Source organism: Anarrhichthys ocellatus, unplaced genomic scaffold (genome assembly GCF_004355925.1).
Source record: "Anarrhichthys ocellatus isolate YVR2014 unplaced genomic scaffold, GSC_Weel_1.0 scaffold3, whole genome shotgun sequence".
Lineage (NCBI taxonomy): Eukaryota > Metazoa > Chordata > Actinopteri > Perciformes > Anarhichadidae > Anarrhichthys > Anarrhichthys ocellatus.
The window spans coordinates 4,177,372-4,198,032 of NW_022280033.1; the positions used below are offsets into that span (position 1 = coordinate 4,177,372).

Sequence of the window (20,661 nt, forward strand, 5' to 3'; positions counted from 1 at the left end):
GCAATGTAAATATGCAGTTATATATAAAACGTGTGGTTATGTGCAGGTGTGTGGCCACTATGTAAAGAGGAAGGATATGAAGTCGGAGCTCAGAGTACAGCAATGCAAAGTACTGCAATATGTACTCCTTGTATTCTTAACACACTATTTTAACCTACTCCTTGAATGAGAATCGTTGAAAGTATTTTCTTATCTACCGATAAGCTACAAAATGAGTGACTGCGCGATAAAAAAAAAGCTCAAACGTTTTCACAAGTTTGAGCTTTCTCCTACACCGTAGATAACCCGGAAATACAACTCATTACGTCAACAACCAACAACCATCGGCTAGCTCTCACGTTGGTCTTCGTCTTTTTAAATTGTCTAATTTGCGGCGGTTGTCCACCTTGTCGTCTGAAGGTGAAATACATTTATCATAGTTAGAAGGCAAGGTAAGAAACAAACGCGTGGCTCACAAATATATGTTTGTTATGACTATTTAATGATGCCCTTTTCAAGCTGCCCTTGGTTTGTAACGTTAGCCTACAGCTAAGCTAGCTACACCAACCTGGCTAATGTTAGCAAACACACTGTTTATTAGCCTTCTGCACACACACACACACACACACACACACACACACACACACACAGTTTGAAATCAACAGAAACATGACACTAGTCACATAGTGTCAGGAACAATCCCTGATCAATAACCCTGCAACTCTTATTATTATAGTATTATCTTATGAATATTAAATTCTATATTTTGGATGTTTGTGTATTCAAATCCTGACTAATTGCTTATTTTTCACATGTAAATAATTGTTGCTGAATGTGTTACAGTAATCAAATTATTTGCAAATAAATCATTATTTCACCCAAACGTAAAAAAATCTTTAATTTAATTTTTTCTTATTTAAATTGTAATATGCGTCTATTCTATATTTGTGTTTATTGATATTTCTACTTAGTTTTAATATTAATTTGGTTTATTTCCATCTAACCTGTTTAATCTGGTTCCCAAGTTAAAGGAAAAGCACAACTCGGTGTTTCCCCTAGGTTTACAGCTTTGGGGGGGGTTGGACACCGACACAAACACTTAAAGGAATCATGGTGTTGACTGGCAGGGAGACTATAGATGGCCTGTTTATGCTGTCTACATATTTGACACAACATTCCTAAAACCAAAAAAAAAACCTGAAATAACAATGAGCGTCTGTGGGTTTGTCACCTCCAGCGACCCAGATCACATACATGTGATCCCTTGCTATCAGCACTAATAAATGCTGATAATAGCAGCTTTAAACCGGTTTTACTGTTACACCTTTGACTTGTTACACAATAACCCACGCAACCCCGTGGACATAAAGCTGTCGATGTGATGTCATGCACTGCGGTAAAACTGGCACAATCAATGAGTCGTCATGCTTTAATAACATTAGGTTACTGATATTTGGTCATTCTACTAAATTTCAATAATGGAAATACAATTAACAACCACATGAAGTACAGACTTATCTGAGATGCACTCTAACATTAGTGTTTTTCATTCATTTTATTTCCTCTCCGTTTCTTTTCAATCCTCCGTAGCTGTGTGTTTTATCTACTCGTATCTTATTTGAATTGCTGCAATCACAATTTCCACAACAGTACTGAAGAGCTGGACTTTTATGTCACAGATGGGGGCAAATTCCTCTCTGGTTGTAGTAAACAGTAAATGTACAGTAACCCAGAAAGAATGCAAAGGGTAACTATATTTGTATCATCACATACGCACATGAAAGTTGACCTCTGCATTCAACCCATCCTTAGTATTAGGAGCAGTGGGGTTCAGTGTCTCGCTCAAGGAGAGGAGGAGCCACAGCCACCCTAAATACCAATACAATAACATTTAGCATTACATAACATTACAGCGGCAAAAGTATTTGTTTATGACATGAAGGTCTCTCAAAGGCCCTCTGCTGATGATCCACCCACACAGGTTCACTTACACTGACTGCTCTTACCTTCTACCCAGAGCTCTGTGGGCGATACAGACCTTACACCTTCGTCACTCTCAAAGGTGCAGACTGAAACTCGCCTTTCCAGTTTGCAGGGCCAGACGTTGTTAGGGTTGCAAAGGTATACCCAGCCTTGATTGCTTTGCACAGAGTTCAAACTGAATTAGTTTCCAGGGTTAAGCTGCTAACCAATTCCAGCCGTGAACCTTTGTTGCTCTGCTCTCCTCCCCGTTTCCTCTCAGTTCTCTACTGTTGTTGTACATGCTGGCTCACTGTCACAGCTTACTGACACACTTGAATAGGACAGAGCCATCGTTAATGTTATTAGTAGCATGTGCTTTTCCTATAATGAGTAGTCAAGGTATCTGTGTGATATGACTGGAGCATAATACCTGTTTTATGTATATGTTATAATAACTGTTTTGTCCTTTCAGAAATAACTTGCCACCATGTTCCTCACCCTCACCCTGCTGCGGAAAGGCATCCCCGGGAAGCAGTGGATCGGAAAGTACCGTCGTCCACGACAGATCACATGGCAGATGAAACGCAACACGGTGAAGCATCTGGAGCGCGAGGCTGAGAACGAGTACTGGATCAGCCGGCCGTTCATGACTCCGGAGCAGGAGCACTGTCACGCTGCTGAGCGCAGAGCACAGACCTGGCTCAAGATCAAGGAGGCCAAATTCATCAATTTTCCTGAACACAAGCGCATCACGGATCACCTGAGTCATCTCAACATCACCAAGACGTGGTCAAGTTAATGTGAGCGGAGGAGTAAACATGCGAGGACTGTGACAACGTCACGTTTATTTGTGCAGGAAAGCTCGGTTTTGTTGTTTGTGTTAATGAAAGCAACACCTTGTATGTCAGCTGAGTTGTTGACCAAATCCATAATTGACTGTTTTAACTCCGCCTGCCTCCATGAAGCAAATCTGTAAACTGTTTCTTTGTTGTACTGTATCACAGACTGAATCCACACCACTAAAATCCTGCTTACCATTCTCCAGCTGATCTGTGGGTCCTTCTTTTAGCTCTCATTAAGAAAACACACTTTCAAGTTGAGAAAAAACCCCGGCTTTAAAATCTCTATAATTATATGAACTGCTGAAGTGTGCTCCACCAGGGAAATGTTGGAGGAATTATATAAATAGTCTGGGGAGGTTGGGGCAAAATGATGTAATGTTATGACAGGTTAATGTCTCTAATATGCATTTAGCTGTTTTACATTTAATATATTAAAGGGTTGGGACTGTCAGTAAACCCAATAGCTGAAACTAGAGCGTTAAATCCCTTTGAAGTTAGAAAATCCTGGAAGGTTTGCGTAAACGTGCTCACTTAATCAATGGATTCTCATGAAATGTGACGTTTTTTTCCCATAGTGGAGAGCACTGTGATTCTCTCCAATCTCAGCAAGCTGCTTCTGCTTGGGGGGGGAAATAGGCTCTGCTGTTGGTGTAATACCTGTTAGTCAGTGGCTGTCAGTGCACTGTGCAGGAAATCGACCTTTAATGAAACCTCAGCTTCTCATTTGTAATCTGTTCACATGCGAGATAGCCCACTGTGTTGATGACTTGTCTGATAAGTTATTGCCATTACATCATTCCAACACTAATGCATAACTACAGGAAGAGCCAGCAGGTGATAATCGTCATCTCCTGAGTTTCATTATATTTTAGTGTTATTATGAAGCTATTTGCACCACAGAACACAAAGCAAACACTGACTCAGCGATCATCAGCCCTTAAATAGAACCGTGAACACGAGGCTCTGTTGTCTTTTATTGGCCATGAACCAACGTGTGCACGACTACCACCATGATAAAAAAAAAAACAGCATGGCTTAGCTACTTCTTTTAAACCTTTTGTTATTGGTCAAGCATTAAACTGTCATATCCAGTGCTTCTCTGCAGCACACAGAGCCCTGATGGTTAGTTACCATAGTCTGATATATACCTGTGACAACAGGTGAGCCCAATTACCAAGACCAGCAGAGAAACCACAGGTGTGACAAACTTTTTTACCTGTTTTTATACTGTGTATTTGTTTTAATTTTCTTTTGGAAATGTTCGTTGTTACTAGGATAATTCTTTGAGGTCTCTCTTAGTGCGGGCACTGCGGGGTCCAATGCAATTGAACAGGATTAATGAGCCTGTGGGGGAAATGCAGCCTTTGAAAGGGCCAATTCTCCTGCAGGAGTCGAAGAGAAAAAAAAAAATCCACATCTTGTTATTGCTGCTCCTTTGGAACACCCATTTCAAGAACCTGACTGTAAGAGATTAATCCAGGAAAAACTTTCCAACAACCTTCCTGGGTCGACTGCAGGAAGCTTTCCCAACTGTTTCTTTTTCTCACAGCTTTGTTATTTACTCCAAAATGATATATATCATTATCATTTTGTCATAAGTATTAGCTGTTTAACACAGTTCTCAGTTTTATTCTGCTAAATTACTTTCCTTGAATTCTTAAAAACAAAAAGTATATAGATTGCGTTAGCTCTACAAAACAGAACAACTCGCATAAATAAAGAGGATGATCTTGTCAACAAGCAGAATAATAACATCATTTACAAGAAAAATACTTCATAAACTATCTTAACCTTTTTCTTCAGCATTCATGATCTTAATCAATACAAATACAGAAATCATATCAGCAAAATTTACTTCAATTATCAGTTAATATAAATGAAAGTACTTGTTCCACAGAAACATGTCTAAAAAGGTTTAACAATGTCTTTTCTAATCTTATAATAGGCCCATGTTTTTTGAGTAGAATCATAATCTGTTGAACTCTATCTGTATAATCTACAATAGCCCACTCTGAAGTGAGTAGAAGTATAATTTAGCAGAAAAATAATCGAGTCAAAGTACATCAAAATTGTACTCAAAGTATTTGGACTTTTTCGGATGCGGGCACCACTCGGAACTGTCGGTGTGCACATTGTTCCATCCGGCAGATGGCGCTCCGGGTCCTGTTGTTGATCCGTGCAGAGCCCCAGCCCCTCCTGCGCGGTTCGCCCAGGCGCTGTTTTCGTCTCCTGGATGATGAGGTGCGTACACAGACGCGCCAACGCACCGCACCGGGCTGAGGAGGCAGTTGATGAGCAGACCAGACAAACAAGCTCCTCTCCGACCAGAAACGACCACGCAGCGTGCCGGAGCCGCAGAGACCATGACGACCGGCGGCACATCGAGGAGTGAAGATTCACCTGCAGACCAGACGACCGAGTGAAGAGGCGGGATGGCGGGGGGTCGGAGGGGACTTGTGGCCCCTCAGAATACTTTTTTGGAGAATATTGTCAGACGGTCGAACGGTAAGGATAAAGATTGTTACAGTACATTGGGCTGAAATATTTAATTATTAGATTTAAGTCTGTCTTTTTTTCAGCGTGTCGAATCAAGCCAATCAACTAATTAACGCAATTGAAAAACGAAGGAGGCCAATTAGTGATGGATCCCTCGCCTTCATGTGCATGAAAAAAAGTTAGTTTTTTCATTGAGCTACGTAGAAGGAAAGAAAAACAACTGGGTTGGTAAAAAAAAGAAAAATGTAGATGAAAGAATTTTCTGACAAGGCTCCTGTTCCCAATCTGTGCGGGAGTACACGAGAGCGAAAAAGACAGCAGGTTACGATCATTAAACGTATACCAGCCTTCTGATTCCATAAGGCCACTGGAAGTCTGGATTGTAAACAATGATATGGACCAGAAATATCTTGTCTGGATTATTTCAGTGTTAATGTGAACGTAATGTCATTAATGTCTAAATACATGTAGGATTATGTCAGAGAGCAGCTCAGCAGATGTATGCCTTTTATTATATATTCACCACGATTCCGATTGGTTTGAAATTAAACTGTCAGGCTTTTGTTTTAGCCTTTAAAAAACATTTCATGCATTATATTACCCAACAGAATCTGAATAAGTGTTAACAAGAGGCCAACCAAACCTCAAGCTGGGCCTATAATTAGGACTACTGTTCATTTAGTGGATAATAACGCCACTGAAACTGTATTGAGGCCTGAAAGACTTTGCTCCATCTTTTATATTTCTAGTATGAACATAAACAGACATGGCATTACCAACCCAACAGAGAAGATTTTGATGTATTATGGGAAAAATTGATTAAATAGTTTTCATGACTATAATGGCTTTCATCCAATACTGTATATCACAACTTATCAAATATCACTATTTGATAAGAAATCAAAACAACTGGATTGGTATCACTATATGATAAGTTGAAATATGTTGGCCTGTAGTTATTTATCTTTATATTATTGTTTGACACCTTAATTTGCAAAAACAGTGCGTTAAATGAGATTTGTTTTGACCAATTAGTGCACAGTATGCTGTGCAGGTGAAGACAATTAACCTTGTTTGAAAGCTGAAACTTACCTAACGCTGATGTAGGTCTTACAGTATTTGGGTGCTATCCTTCAGCCTTTCTCTATTATTAGATCCAATAGAAAGTGACAGATCAGACTGACACAGCTAACTGTGAAACAGAACCAGCAGCGTTGTGTGTTTCTGTCACGAACCACACGTGGGGCCAAACACCAACTTAATTGGTTTGAGCTATAATTGCCTCTTTTTTTTTTTAAATGGGGTTTGGTTAAAATTAGGTTTGGAGTTAACTTGTGTAATTTATGGTCAGCTCCCCCAGAGGCATGCCTTGTGTCTGTGTCTGCACTCCTTGTTCCACACTGTCAGTCTGCCCCAGTAGCACATTACAATGTGTTTGTGACAGAAGGGAACAACGTGTTCAGAAAGGATGAATATATCTTTCCAGAGAGGAGCTTTCTTTATATGAACAGTGCCAGGATCTGGATCCCTAAAGTGCACTATGTGATATATTGTAAAGGAAGAAAAAGGAAAATCCAATCTTTTTAAAAACAATAGCATGCATATGTTTTCTTATGACCTTGGGCGGTCCTGGGATTAGCGAGCAGTAAATCTCTCCCAAACTAGAAACAAAAGAGCAAAGACTATAATCTGCAGGATGAGACACAATGTAGTGACTTGTGAGAGACACAGTGCTGTTGGGTGGGCGTTCACAAACAATGAGCTGTTCTCTCTTTTGTAACTTTCAAAGTTCAAGATTAGTTTGCTTTTTTGTCTCTATTTCAGATTTTCATGTTCATGTCTATACTTTGCCACCTAAATTATCTTTAATTATAAGTAATAACATGCAAAAGTCTGTTTTGTCTCTGAACTTTCACTTGATAATGGCTCTGTGATTAATACCAGTGAGCAAACATGGAGAATACCAGGGACCCAATGTGAAATGTATACAGCCAATGAGCAGAAATAACACCTCAAATTTTTGGTGGGTCTCATAAATCATGCTAGTCATATCCTATGTAGCTGTAACGTAAAGTTCAGCTGCATGTTGAAATGTTAGGAGATGAGCAGCAGCAAAGAAGATGTGGGCAGGTAAGGCACAGTTAATCTTACTGGTGAAGCACCTGCTACATGGATAGCATACTAAGTTGTGCTCAGTTCTGTTACACTGCTGCCTGTTAGAAAAAGTTCATTCAAAATATTTCAACCTGCAATAACTGATTTTCTTTGGCCACTTTGTGGGCAGAGGAACGATTGGCACATCATTACCTTTTTAAATTGACATGGCGAACTTAGATTATTTACACATTCAGCAGTTTTGGAGCAACGTTATCATTTAAAGTTGTGTTCCTGGTGAATGTAAGTCCCAATATCACTCTGTTTTAGCTCTGTTTTTTTTTTAATCTGTCTCTTTTAGCTGGTAAATGCTTCATTATGTTCACCAGTCAGTCGCTACTGTCTTGTCTGCTCTTTGGTGCTGAGCAGGTAGTGCTGGTTACAGCTGGTTTTTAGAGCTTTTTCACTGAAAACAACTGAGAGCAGTGAGTGAACCAAAACAGAGAAGTTGCGGCCTGGACAGTTAAACAATGAGCTGAAAAAGTTGCGTTAATCATTATTATTTATATGCACATTAAATCAAACTACATCAGACTACATTTTCTTGTACTTTGAACTTTGTAGTATGGAGATTTTTTTATTAACATTTAGACCATGAATAAGTTTAGCTTGGGGCCTTTTTGCTAACATTTGAATATGCCATATGATAATTAATGTGACATTTAAAAATTGTTGACTGCAGACATACGTGCCAATAAGTTATACTATTTCATAATAATCACCAGCTACAAATTGGACCATTTAATGAGAAGCACAAGGGCTCACAAAAAATGTTGGTTGTAAATTTGTGCTAAGAATCTATCAAGAAGTCCACAAACTGATCTGCTTTACCATACATCTTTTTAAGATTAGACACTTAAACATTATATTTTAAATATACTTTAGACTTCGTAGCTGCATGGTGAATTTTAGCTTCATTTAGCTCATTATTTTGGCCAGCCCACTTGCCCAGCACCAAATGGCGGACAAAGGTATACGACTAACGTTAGCTGAAGCTAAATCTATTAGCAGCTAAAGAGCAAAATATCTCAATAAAATAAACCATAATAAAATGAATGGTAAATTGCTCTGTTGGATGTGTAAGTAAGCAAACAACTGCATGCTAACATACTAGCTGCAACGATTAACTCTAGCAGAGTGTCTGTCAGCTTGTTTCTGAGTTTCTGTTCCTATATTGGCCAAAAAAATGATGAATGCAACTTTAGCATACGTCTACAGTAGGCTAATGGTTACACCTGTTTCTGTATTATATTACAAATTAGCAGTCATGTTTTTAGCATGTAGCATTGAGGTTAGCAACACAGAGAGGATTGCCTTATTCACATTGGTGTGTTGTCTCTTATTTTGGTTGACACGTCCCATCTTTTTCGTCTGACGTTCAACGGATGTTTCTCACTGTAATCTGTTAACCTTCTTTCCTTTTCAAACATTTCAGTTTGGACACTGTCACATAGACAGACAGGTACTATAAAGTTTAGTTTGGTGTGCTGCTTATGTTTTCTTTACGGTATATCTCTTTGTAATGTACCACAAAATGTTCTATACCAAATGCTGTTAATTTACAAAGCACTTGACTAATTAGACATGTTGAGATCATTCAAAATATTATTGAAAATTTGCTGCAACACAGCAAATCCAGGGCTAATAACAATAATGGAGCTTTGGACTTTCTTTATACCGATCAACGTTCATGTGATCATTGTAAAATAACACATTGGCATGGAACGTGCATCATATTCAGTGTTCTCATGCTTGTAGTTGTCTTTTAAATGTGTTTTATTTTGACATGATCAAAGATTTTTTTCCCTGTGGGTGTGTTCTTGTGTGGTACAAAAAAGGAAATTTGGGTATGCGTTTTGTGCCAGGTATGTTTTGATTCCTTCTCGTGTCCTTTCACCCCTGTGTCGTCACATTGTTGTAGTCTGTGTTCATAGCGGGGCCGTTTGCTTTGAGGTTTGCCATAAAGATTTTAATTTTTTGAGGTTTTATGCCCAGTTATCATCACTTCTCCTGTCCCATTAAAACTATTGCATCTGCTCTTTTTTTTTACCTTTTGCCAAAATGATGTGGATGGATTTGAGATTGTTTTTCTTGTCAAAAATAATCGTTAAAAACAATGGTTTGCAATATCTGAGTTTTTGATCCCAGCCATTCAACAAAATGTTGCTTTTATACAAACGCATTTTATTCACATTGTTTTGAAAATTGATTTTCTTTTGTATTTGAAATGTCAAAATGATAACATGCAGATGCACAAATTAGTAATGTCTTGTCGAGGCTTGTTGACAGGCTAGGGTAATTGTCATTAAAGTATGAATATGGTGTTTTTAAGTGACACTTTATTTCTTACAAACAGGCAAACATTGATGGCCTTTTTTTCATGTTCAAATCATAATCGGCTCAATAATTGTAATGTATGTCCTCGCCTTTAAAATGACTTGATCAGATATTTGAAACAAACCATTATTTGTTTTTCAGCCCAAGCAATGTTTCACATATTTTTCCATGGCAAATACTACAGTGTAATCATTTGCACGTTTGTTTCGATCATCCTTAGTCCAAAGAGCGAGCTGTTAAGAAGAAAAACATCAGCCTTATCCTTTAACGTAAAACAGCATGCGATAGGTGCAGTATGTAGAATGTGGCGTCAGCTAGCGGCAAGGTTGCAGAGTGCAACTTACTGAAACTTCTCCCGCATGCCAAGCCTGTAGGAGAACTACGGTGACCGATGCAAAAATGCAAATGGCCCTGTCTAGAGCCAGTGTTTGGTTTGTCCGTTCTGGGCTACTGTAGAAACATGGTGGTGCAATATGGAGGACTCCATAAAGAGGACTCGCTCCGTATGTAGATATAAACGGCTCACTCTAAGTTAATGAAAACGCAAGTCGTATGTTCAGTTGATTATACAATAAAGAAAACATACTTGTTAATATTACATTTCTGCCAATAGATTATAAAATTGCTGAGGTTTAAAAATAGGACAGAAACAAAATAGGCCATTCAAAATGTACATGTAACTAAATAATTATTATGGTTTATTAACATTTTGACCATGAGTAAGTTTTGCTTGGAGGCTTTGCTAACGTAAAATATGCATTATGAGAATTAATGTACATCATTTTCCATGACATTTAAAAATCAATGACTACGGATATTAATATCTGTAAAGTTTACGTGCCAATGAGGAATAGCTAGAAATCGGACCATTTAATTGATGACAAACACAAGTACTGTTTCCCCCCCAAAACATGTATAACAAGTAATATGCCTGATACAACATCTACCTAAGCAACATAGGCCTACTAAAGGACACCACAACATGTTCTTGTGAAAAGTACCACTAATGAGCAGATATTTGGATGTTTTCTACATAAGCAAAGCATTTGTGTTTGGCCTACATTTGTGTATGAGCACCATGTGTGGAGTGTGTGACGGGCCATAGACCATCATGGACACTAATGCAAATCTATAAAGTGTATTTGCTCTTAAAGCTATATTTCAAATATACTTTAGCCTTTACATTTGCTTTGTAGTTGTGTAATAACTTTTACCTCTTTGGTATTTTTTTTTCAGTGGCGGCTCCACCAAATTCTTGACTTTAACTTAGACCAAATGTAGTCGGCCTCAACTGTTTCCCAACCCAGACTATAGTTTACATATTTGTATACTGTTGTTTTTTTAAGAAAATACTGCAACCCTTCGAGTTTATTCGCCTTTCTTCCCTGTTTACTTTCAAACAGATACCAACTTTGTCCTGGGAAACGCCCAGATAGTAGACTGGCCCATCGTCTACAGCAATGATGGTTTCTGCAAGTTGTCGGGGTACCACAGAGCAGAAGTGATGCAGAAAAGCAGCACCTGCAGGTAGGCAAGAGGCTCTATGTGTCTGACATGTGTTAGGATTACAGTTTTCAAATGCTAAAGAAATGAGATACAGAAACATGATGAGAGAACATGTCTAACAGCTTTTTTTGTTTAACTCATTCCGAAGATAATATAACAAGCTATTATTTTTTTAACAAGCATATTTTGCTAGATCCACATTCAAGATTAGCCAGTGACATTGCAAGAAGTTGTTAAATCTACAGCTATCTTGTCAATCTGGATGAGCTTCATCTTGGCTGGCAAAGCTAAAATAATCATGCTCCAGTTTTGAGAGCAGTCACAGAGGATGACTTTCTCTACAAGGGCTTTTTTTTATGTCATAAGTGCCTGCAGTACAAAGTTATGCGGAGCTCTCGCTTATAGATTCCAAGTTTATTATAGCCATTTTCTCTTAAATTGATCTGTTTGTTTTTACACCCCCTATACCACCAGGCAGAGCATCCTCATTTTGAGGGGATTACTTTTTAATCAGCTGCAGGTGTATACAGTGTTTTTGGTTTTGAACTCTATGGAACATTTTGGCTTATTTTAAGAGAAAGGGGAAACGGTGCTGCAAATACTCACTGTACATGCCACCAGTGCACACGTGCAGTGTTTTGATTCTTTTGCATGATTCCTTATTGATTACTGTAGCAGGTTGAGAGGAAGAGTTAATGCATCAAAAAAAAAAAAGTATTTTCAAATCAAACATGTCAAATTTCAATTTGGTTAGTGGGCTGCAGTCATGTGGTCATTGAATCAGTCCGTTGTGGCTAAGAGGGTCTACAGTCATCCAAGCAGCTCTGTGAGGCTGAACTTAGAAGGTATGATGTTAATCACATTCATCAGCTTAGTGTGTTTAGATGATAATCCTTGCTAATTTCCAATAGCACTTAACACAAACTATGTCTGAGGCTGATTTGAATGTTTTGCAGTTTTGCAGCTATTTAATCATAAAGCAAAGTATTGTACAAACTGACATTTTGAGGGTGAAGATGTACTGATAAAGTCAAGGGATCACCAAAGCTATTTCAATTAATCCTAAAGGGGAATATTAATATCTCTACCAAGCTTTAGGAAAACCCATAGTCGTTGAGGCATTTTACTTAAAAACACAGATTTCAACGTCATGGTTTCACTAGAGGAGAAAAGTCAGGTGATCACCAGTCATCAGGATGCATCCTCTGGTGAACATGAATGTCTGTACCAAATTTGATGTCAATTCATTGAGTCGTTGAGATATTTGGAATAAAGTGCTGGATTAACCACCTGATAGACAATGTGACCCGTATAGCAATGGCGCTAGCTACAAGGCTATGAATGAGGAACCACCACCAAGCTTTTGATTTATGGTTCTTCATTGCAAACATCAAATAAAGTTATTAGCTCTGTGTAGCAACCATAATGATGAAAGTGTGGACACGGGTGAGGTTACTTCATTGGCTCAATAGTGAATCACAATATATTCTGCTATGTTGAAGTGAATGAGAATATCACAGTTAGAATGAATATAATATTCCCATCATTTAAGACAAAGATAGAAACCAGATCAAAGACAAATCCGTGATGTAATCGGGTTGTAACGATTGAAAGTGCTTCCACATCACCGACTGCAACGGTGAAGCTGTGGACAGTGTCCCCGGGGTGCTCGCTCCAAAACTGTTTACATAAAAGAACTCTTAACTAATTTCTGGACCTGTGTGTATTATGTAGTAAGCCTGCCAGTAAGCACTATATTAATAGAATCACATGGAAACAGTTGGTGCTGCCAGATTTTAAAAACCGTGGGAGATTTCTTTTGTTGTGGGAGATGCAGTGTGTCTCAGCCAGCACTGTGGCTATTACTGATTTAGACCCTCGGGTCCCCTAAGCATAAGCTTCAGAACACTTGCCAATACAAATATTGAACCGTGTGTATGCCGATTTGTCATAGGTCTATTTTTAGGTTGCTAGATGGAGTGAAGTCATGCGTTTGTAACAGGAAGGAAAATCTTCTGACTTTATTTGAGATCCAATAGAAAACATGTAAATAGTTTAAATGCAATTGGTTTAATATGTATAAATAATACCATACATTTCAGTCAATTAACTATTCAGCAAGTGAATAAGCCTTTGTAGTATTTACTGGATGCAACAGCTAGACCCAAAGGTGTTGTGAAAATAAGAATGACATTTTTATAGGAAGTGAAACAGTAATTAATCAAGTAAACATACCCATACATAGAGTCCACAGTCATACATGCCTTTATCTCTTCACGCGTTGATTATTGTAAAGCATATTTCTCCTCACGCAGTGCATCTGCTCTTAACCGTTTGCTGGTAATCCAAAATGCTGCTGCCAGATTACTCACTGGGACAAATCGACGGTCTCACATCACCCCCATACTCCGATCCCTTCACTGGCTCCCTGTAGAGTATCTGATCCACTTTAAAATGCTCACTCTCACTTGCACTACACGGTCAGACTCCCGCATATGTAGCTGAACTACTTCACCCTTATTCACCCACCCTCTCAGCAACACCACTCTCAGGTCAAACGTGTTAAATTATCTGTCTGTGCCACGCACTCGCCTTAAGACCCGAGGTGACCCAGCTTTTGAGGGCGTAGCACCAAGGTTGTGGAATATTCTGCCTGCACATCTACGTTTTGCTGATTCCATGAATTCATTCAAAAAGCAGCTCAAGACATATCTGTTTAGACTGGTGTTTGACAATATTATTTGTTATAAAAAGGGGGTGTGACATCATGATTGACGGCTGTAAATGACAGCTCCATGTGTGTTCATCAGTGTTAGCAGACACATATGATGTTTCTGAAGCACGAATCACAACTCTGTCTTATACAACATGCATCAATGATCATAAAGGTATTTCTAAAGATATATCGGTTGGTTGTTTGTTGTGTCTTTAGAGTGAAACAGCTACCGGGGTGTTAATGTAGCAGCTAGGTGGCTCACGCTGTAAAGCTGTGCCTGTGCTCGGATCCTGATTGGCTTGGGCGGATGTGTGGGCGGGACTTATATACCCCGGCTCCAGCCTGGAGGTATAAAGAGAATTGGATACATTCATTCCTATAAATGCATCAAAAAAAGTTCCGCCGATCTTCCGCATCCATGGGCCCATAGAGCAAGCACACTCAGGAGCCCAATGAAGGAGCCCAGCCCTCGGTCCAGCCCTCGGTCCTCGGCCTCGTTCACATTAACAGAGGAAGGAAAATAACTCTGGATGCAGGCCTATGAGGGCTATTCAAGTGTTGGTGCTGGGAAGTTGATTTACGAATGACAGCAAAAGCACAAGATGGCAGCTCCTGTATCTGGAATATTTTAGCTTAGCTGGGAAGAAGTGGAGATACGTTGTTCATCTATATATACAGTCTTTGGCTCCAACAAGTGCATTTGGGTATAGCATATATATTTAAGACACAGTAATGAGAAATGTCACTTTTACCTCACAAAACCCATTTTAGGCAATAACTCAATAGTTGAAATGCTAATTATGACAATTTACACGGATGTCTAAGAGGATAAAATGATGAAGTGGTGACGTTTAGGACAGACATGGATGTAAACGGCAACTTGACTGGTTGGCGGAGGCATACAACCGTGAGACGGTAATCCTAGTTTTACATGAGTCCTAACTCTTTGACTATAAATCATTAACATTCCCCACATGATATTGGCCGTCTGTTTGAAAAACATTTGTTTACTTTCAGATGAAGGTTTTTGACATTATACATGACTTGTACCGTTTTAAAATGTGGGTTAGTTGGTTCATGATAAGTAGTTTCAATAGGTATCACTACCCCCCTTTCATTGTTATTCATACCTCTGTCTGTTTTAAACATTTTGGTCTTTTTTTCTGTTAAACATCTCCTTGAGCCTGATTATGAGGCCATAAAACATTCACAGAGTTTGGATGTCTGATGTTTTTGAGGATGACTCAAACATAAAATGTATGCTCATCTCCCCAGAGTGCTGCATCTAATATCCGAGCCTCTTTTGCAGCAGACGTGTGTGGATCAAAGATATTATTTCCATCTCAGCTGCTCTTACCGTGTTCTGTGTCGCCTCAATTATGCGTATTTTTTTTTTTGTTCTATACTGGATCCTGTAAACATACAGTGACAAACATGTGGGAATTTTTCACGCATGACGATAGTCGGTTGAGGAATATTATTTTCTTTCACATTCCTCCTGGCTCAGAGGAAGAGAGAAGAAGAAGAAGAAGAGAGGACATTCATCAGTGATATTACATCAAGCACTGGTCTGAAAAGTCTCTGCAGCGTCAGGATGTAGTCTCATTAAATTTAGCCTTCCCTTTTTTATATCATAACAAACTCCAAGTTATATTTAGATCGTGCTGGAACAGGCTGTTACTGAGTGTGGCAGTAACAAGCAAGGTGAGATGAATGTCTCTGCAGCGCGGTTTAATGTGCTCATGGTTGCTTGACCCATCTTCCGGTTTAATTTGTTTTTGAGAGATACTGCATTTGGACAATTAGACAGTGGGCTGCATTCATCTTTATTTAATGCTTTCAGGATTCATTTCAATGAGTTTTATTCTACTTCTACCCTATATTTGATACAGCCTAATTTTGCAGTGTACACACCGAGAGGTCTATAAATAGGAATCTGGTCTGCACAGTTTAGGTGTAAGCCTGATTAACTGCATATCATTTTGGGTTTTTGTTTTTTTTGCTTGAAAATATACCGTTGAATTTAAGAGGAAACCATGCATAAAGCATAAGAAGTTGCCATCTTAAGAAATTGGAGAACAGGACTAATCCTTGAAACCAGCGAATACTTAGCAACCAACGCATTACGACGATCACACATTCAAGCCTTCCTCATCACACTCGTTCAAGAACCGAGCTCGCTCGTCCAACGTGCCCCTGCCTATTCAATATTCAAATTGTTTTCTCTCCCCTTGTGTCTTCCAGCTTCATGTACGGGGAGCTCACGGACAAGGACACAACGGAAAAAGTGCGACTAACATTCGAGAATTATGAGATGAATTCGTTTGAAATACTGATGTACAAGAAAAACCGTAAGTAGCGAGTCTCACGTCAGGAAAAGAGTAAAATTTGTTTCCACTCTCTTGTCGTGCAAATCTATTCAGAGTTCCTGTAACATAGTTGAGTTCAAAGGCAGCCCAGAACATTTCTACCTCTGTAGAAATGTGCTAATTGTTGAGAGCCAGAGAAACCTTCCCCAGAAAAAGATGTTTGCTTCCACTAGCAGGTATACCCTCCCTCTGCTTGCAGGTGTTACAGGAAAACATTGAAAGTTTTGCAAGTCCAGAACATCTCAGTTTACAGTATGCAAATGAGATTTCCTCTAAAAATAAGCAGATGATGCAGCTAAGTATGTGTGTGTGTGTGTGTGTGTGTGTGTTCTTTTCATACTTTCAGGGACACCTGTTTGGTTCTTTGTGAAGATTGCTCCCATTCGAAACGAACAAGAGAAAGTGGTCCTGTTTCTTTGCACATTCAGTGACATCACAGCCTTTAAACAGCCCATTGAAGACGATTCCTCTAAAGGTTAGTGGCAGCAAATTTAGTTTGTTCAACTTCACACCTTCTATCAAAAATAATGTATTTTTATGACGCTGCCAATGAAAGTCAATTCCACTCTGGAGTGATTCAAATAGAAAGAAATACAGTACATTAGATCCATCCTAAAACTTATACAGAGATAATATAACGAGAGAGGCAGAGGTAACATTACTCTGCCAGCGATCGCCATCCGACCCTGTGCATTGTGCATCTGCTCTGGCAAACACCCACTCAGTCAAATACCCATCATGATGTCTATCGGCACACAACACAACAAATGATTCATTGGACTGTACAGCTGCTGAAGACGAGCCAAAATAGAACATGAATCAGTGCAACTACAAACGAGCACCAGTGACGAATATAGGATGGGAAATTATCATGAAACTGAGATTGTAGTTGAGCATCAACAGGTAGCGCTCTGATGTAAAGCATGTCGCATTAGTAAAGCTTTAGCTCTAGCCCTCTTTCCAACAATCAATCAATAACAAGCATTGATTTGTGCTGCCTGAGTAGGAGAGAGGGACTGAAGGTGAAGAATCCTACAAAGATAAATAATGTAGCGGCCCACATAAGCGAGGTTAGGAATTGTCCTCACTGTTTACTCATACCTGCAGTCTCTCTTTTTAACCTCAACCAAGTATTTTAAACCTACAATAACAGATTTTCTTGGCATCAGACACAAGCTGTATACAGAACATTGACATATTATCACCTTTTATGGTGAACTTTTTACACAGCTCTGTTTTTAGTCTCCACCACTTTTTTTTTTAACAGATTTGTTTTATTTTATTTACAGAAAACAGCTGCCCACTGCAGCCAAGAATGATGAGATCAGTGAAAGTGAAGTAAAACACAAAAGCTGCAGCCCAGAAAATAAAGACCTCAGCTGATAGATGCTATGAAGCTCAGTAGAGTTGAAGGGAAACTGCTTTAAATTGCCCTCAAAAAAAACTCAACCATGTGTTTGGAATGAAAAAGATGATATTTCTGGTTCTGCTGCTTTGATTTTGATTCTCTTTCTGAAACGGTCAATGACAAAATATTACAGGAATGTAATGTTTAATTGATTGAATGCTCTTTTAATCGACTGGTTAACAATTATAATTATTTATGGATCAGTAAGCAGCAGTTAAAAGTTCTTGAATATACAAGAAAGATAATTTAAGAGTAGGATAAAAATGCAGAAAAAGTATAATATGGTATTAAAAACCTAAATGGACATGTTGTTAATGGCTTATTACTGCTCTAAATGATTGTGCATACTTTACCTGTTTGTAATCCTCAGGCTGGGGAAAGTTTGCCCGACTGACTCGAGCTCTAACAAGCAGTAGAGGAGTCATACAACAGCTGCAGCCCACAGTTCACAAAGGAGAGAATGTCCACAAGCACTCCCGCTTAGCTGAGGTACGGAGGAATATATGTGATTTCTATTTCTGATTTAAATTCAGTAAATATAAGCACTGTATACCTGAGAACAAACTCTGGACAGAGGAATCTTTTAGATCATGTCTACAGCTCTTCCTATGAGCAGGTGAGCTATAGTTAGTCAGGACGACGTCATTTCAGCTCCAAGCTACAGTCTTTTTTTGGCCTCCCTCTTTGTATATTTATTCATCCATCTGGGTTTAGCTGACTGGCTGTTTTTGTTAGGTACTGCAGCTCGGCTCAGATATCCTACCTCAGTACAAACAGGAGACCCCCAAAACCCCTCCTCACATCATCCTGCACTACTGCCTCTTCAAGACCACGTGGGACTGGGTCATCCTCATCCTCACCTTCTACACGGCCATCATGGTTCCCTACAACGTCTCCTTCAAGACGAAGCAGAACAACGTGACGTGGCTGGTGGTGGACAGCATCGTGGACGTCATCTTCCTGGTGGACATCGTTTTGAACTTCCACACCACGTTCGTCGGACCCGCCGGCGAGGTCATCTCAGACCCCAAACTGATCCGAATGAACTACCTGAAGACCTGGTTTGTTATCGACCTGCTGTCCTGCCTGCCGTACGACGTCATCAACGCCTTCGAGAATGTAGATGAGGTGAGTGCGGTGGTCTGCTGTTTTCTTCGTCTTAGGTGATTGTAAACAAATATTTTGGCGTTTTAGACTGTTGGTTGGCCATAACAGGCAATTTGAAACGTTAATGTAACTTTGCGGTAAGTTTCAATCTGATATATCTGCGGTGGATATGGTGTAGCCAGGCCTATCACCTCCGCTAAAATGGAGGTGGGTTCCCAACTTTGAGAAATATACAGTAAATCAGCAAATCAATAGCAAATAGTGTCTGCTTCTTTACAAATACAGTAAAAGATAGATGTACTTATTTTACGTTTCTTAGGTGATTGACAGGTTATTAGGTTTCCACGCAGGAACTCAATAATGACATGACGGTGACAATCACGTCCTGTTCACTGGTTGTTGTTTTGTATAGTGACGGCGAATGAGCAACATAATAATATGCTTGTTTGTGAATTCAATAATGTCTGACCGTAATGAGGAGTGTTTGCCGGAGAGATATCACAGGATCTTGAGATAATTGGATTTAATTGGGGAAGGGGAGTTGCATTTATAATCTGAGGCACTCGTCAGCGCTCCGCTGTGTCACTGATGTCCGCAAACCATTAACACCTAATGACAGCTAACAAAAGGACTGGATCATGCGCTGTGATTAAAACTAAGGTATGTTGTCTTACCAAACGACCATTTTGAGTCATTCACATTTAACCGGATGAATTATTTTAACCATCTACTTTATATGAATAAATTAGATTGTACAGTTGTGTTTAAAGGTTTACTGAATGTCTCAGTTTTGTTGTAAAGAGGAAAAAGTCAGTTATGACATAACAATGCTCGCCTACATTTGTTTAATTTAGGGGGGAAATAACTTTACAGAATGCTTACATGTTAAATATTGTATGTTTACTGATTAAATCTATTTACGAAGTAGTTTTATCTCTAGCTGCAACTGATTAAAAAATATCTTTTTATGATGCAACCACAGCTTCTGAATCGGCTCCAAATGTTCACACACACATTGATTAAATGGAGCCTCGGGGTCCTGCACATGCCGGTTTTCATTGTAATAATGCATCGTGTGTGTGTGTGTGTGTGTGTGTTATTGGGCATGTAAACTGCTGTGAAAGCGTTAAACGGCATGGTGCGTCACAGAGAGCAGCACAATGTATGTCGGCTCTCAGAGGCTGTCGGGCCGCACACACAATACGAGGTAATATGAAATGCTTTTAAAAAAAAGAAAAGCTTGTTGATGGGCCGCGAGCACAGGGTTGTATTTGCAAGTCCAGCATTTTTGTCCCCTTTCTAGTCTTTCAACGTTTCAGCATCCTAAATGCTGACAAGTTCAAGTGGCTGGAGCAGAAGCAGTGGGGGGTCAGCAGGAGGGAAAAACTACAACCTTGTGTGATGTAAAAGATATGGCTGGTGTCATTTCATCTTTTTAGTATTATCAACGAAAATGAACTAATTTTTCTAGAATTAAATTGTCTGTATTACTCGTGTGTTGTTGTACAACACCTGTTAAAAAGAGCCACACTTTTACTTTTGGGAGACAAATTCTGCCGGTTTGCTTTTGTTGTTGTATCGTTGATGTCTAACGAAGGCCTCTGTGTTGAAAAGCGAAAGCATTTCCCTCCTCATAAAACATTTGCAAAGCAGATTTTTCTTGACCTGTGTTGTTTACATCCATGTTTAGCTGTTAATAGTCTTCTTCTTTCATGCCTTTGTTGGTGCATTACTGCATATGTTGGCGTGTTACCGACACCTGGAGATCAGTGGGATAGTGTGAAA

The 20,661-nt window shown here is 39.3% G+C and overlaps 2 protein-coding genes across 4 annotated transcripts in view; both read left to right on the forward strand.

Moving 5' to 3' along the window:
* The first annotated feature begins 292 nt into the window (after positions 1–292).
* mrpl57 (mitochondrial ribosomal protein L57) lies at positions 293–2,990 on the forward strand. Its single transcript, XM_031838915.1, has 2 exons — positions 293–431; positions 2,414–2,990. The coding sequence occupies exon 2, from the start codon at positions 2,429–2,431 to the stop codon at positions 2,738–2,740; it is 312 nt and encodes a 103-aa protein (XP_031694775.1). The 5' UTR covers positions 293–431; positions 2,414–2,428; the 3' UTR covers positions 2,741–2,990.
* A 2,058-nt stretch (positions 2,991–5,048) lies between these two features.
* Positions 5,049–20,661, forward strand: part of kcnh1a (potassium voltage-gated channel, subfamily H (eag-related), member 1a) — a 33,354-nt gene continuing 17,741 nt past the window's right edge. The window contains exons 1-7 of one of the 3 annotated variants that reach the window (XM_031876502.1): positions 5,049–5,288; positions 8,869–8,895; positions 11,174–11,297; positions 16,237–16,343; positions 16,708–16,836; positions 18,140–18,258; positions 18,505–18,897. In XM_031876502.1, coding sequence (XP_031732362.1) covers positions 5,216–5,288; positions 8,869–8,895; positions 11,174–11,297; positions 16,237–16,343; positions 16,708–16,836; positions 18,140–18,258; positions 18,505–18,897 — 972 coding nt within the window. In that variant the 5' untranslated portion in view covers positions 5,049–5,215. The remainder of the gene's footprint in view (positions 5,289–8,868; positions 8,896–11,173; positions 11,298–16,236; positions 16,344–16,707; positions 16,837–18,139; positions 18,259–18,504; positions 18,898–20,661) is intronic. The other 2 variants (XM_031876510.1, XM_031876519.1) reach the window with 2 other exon arrangements.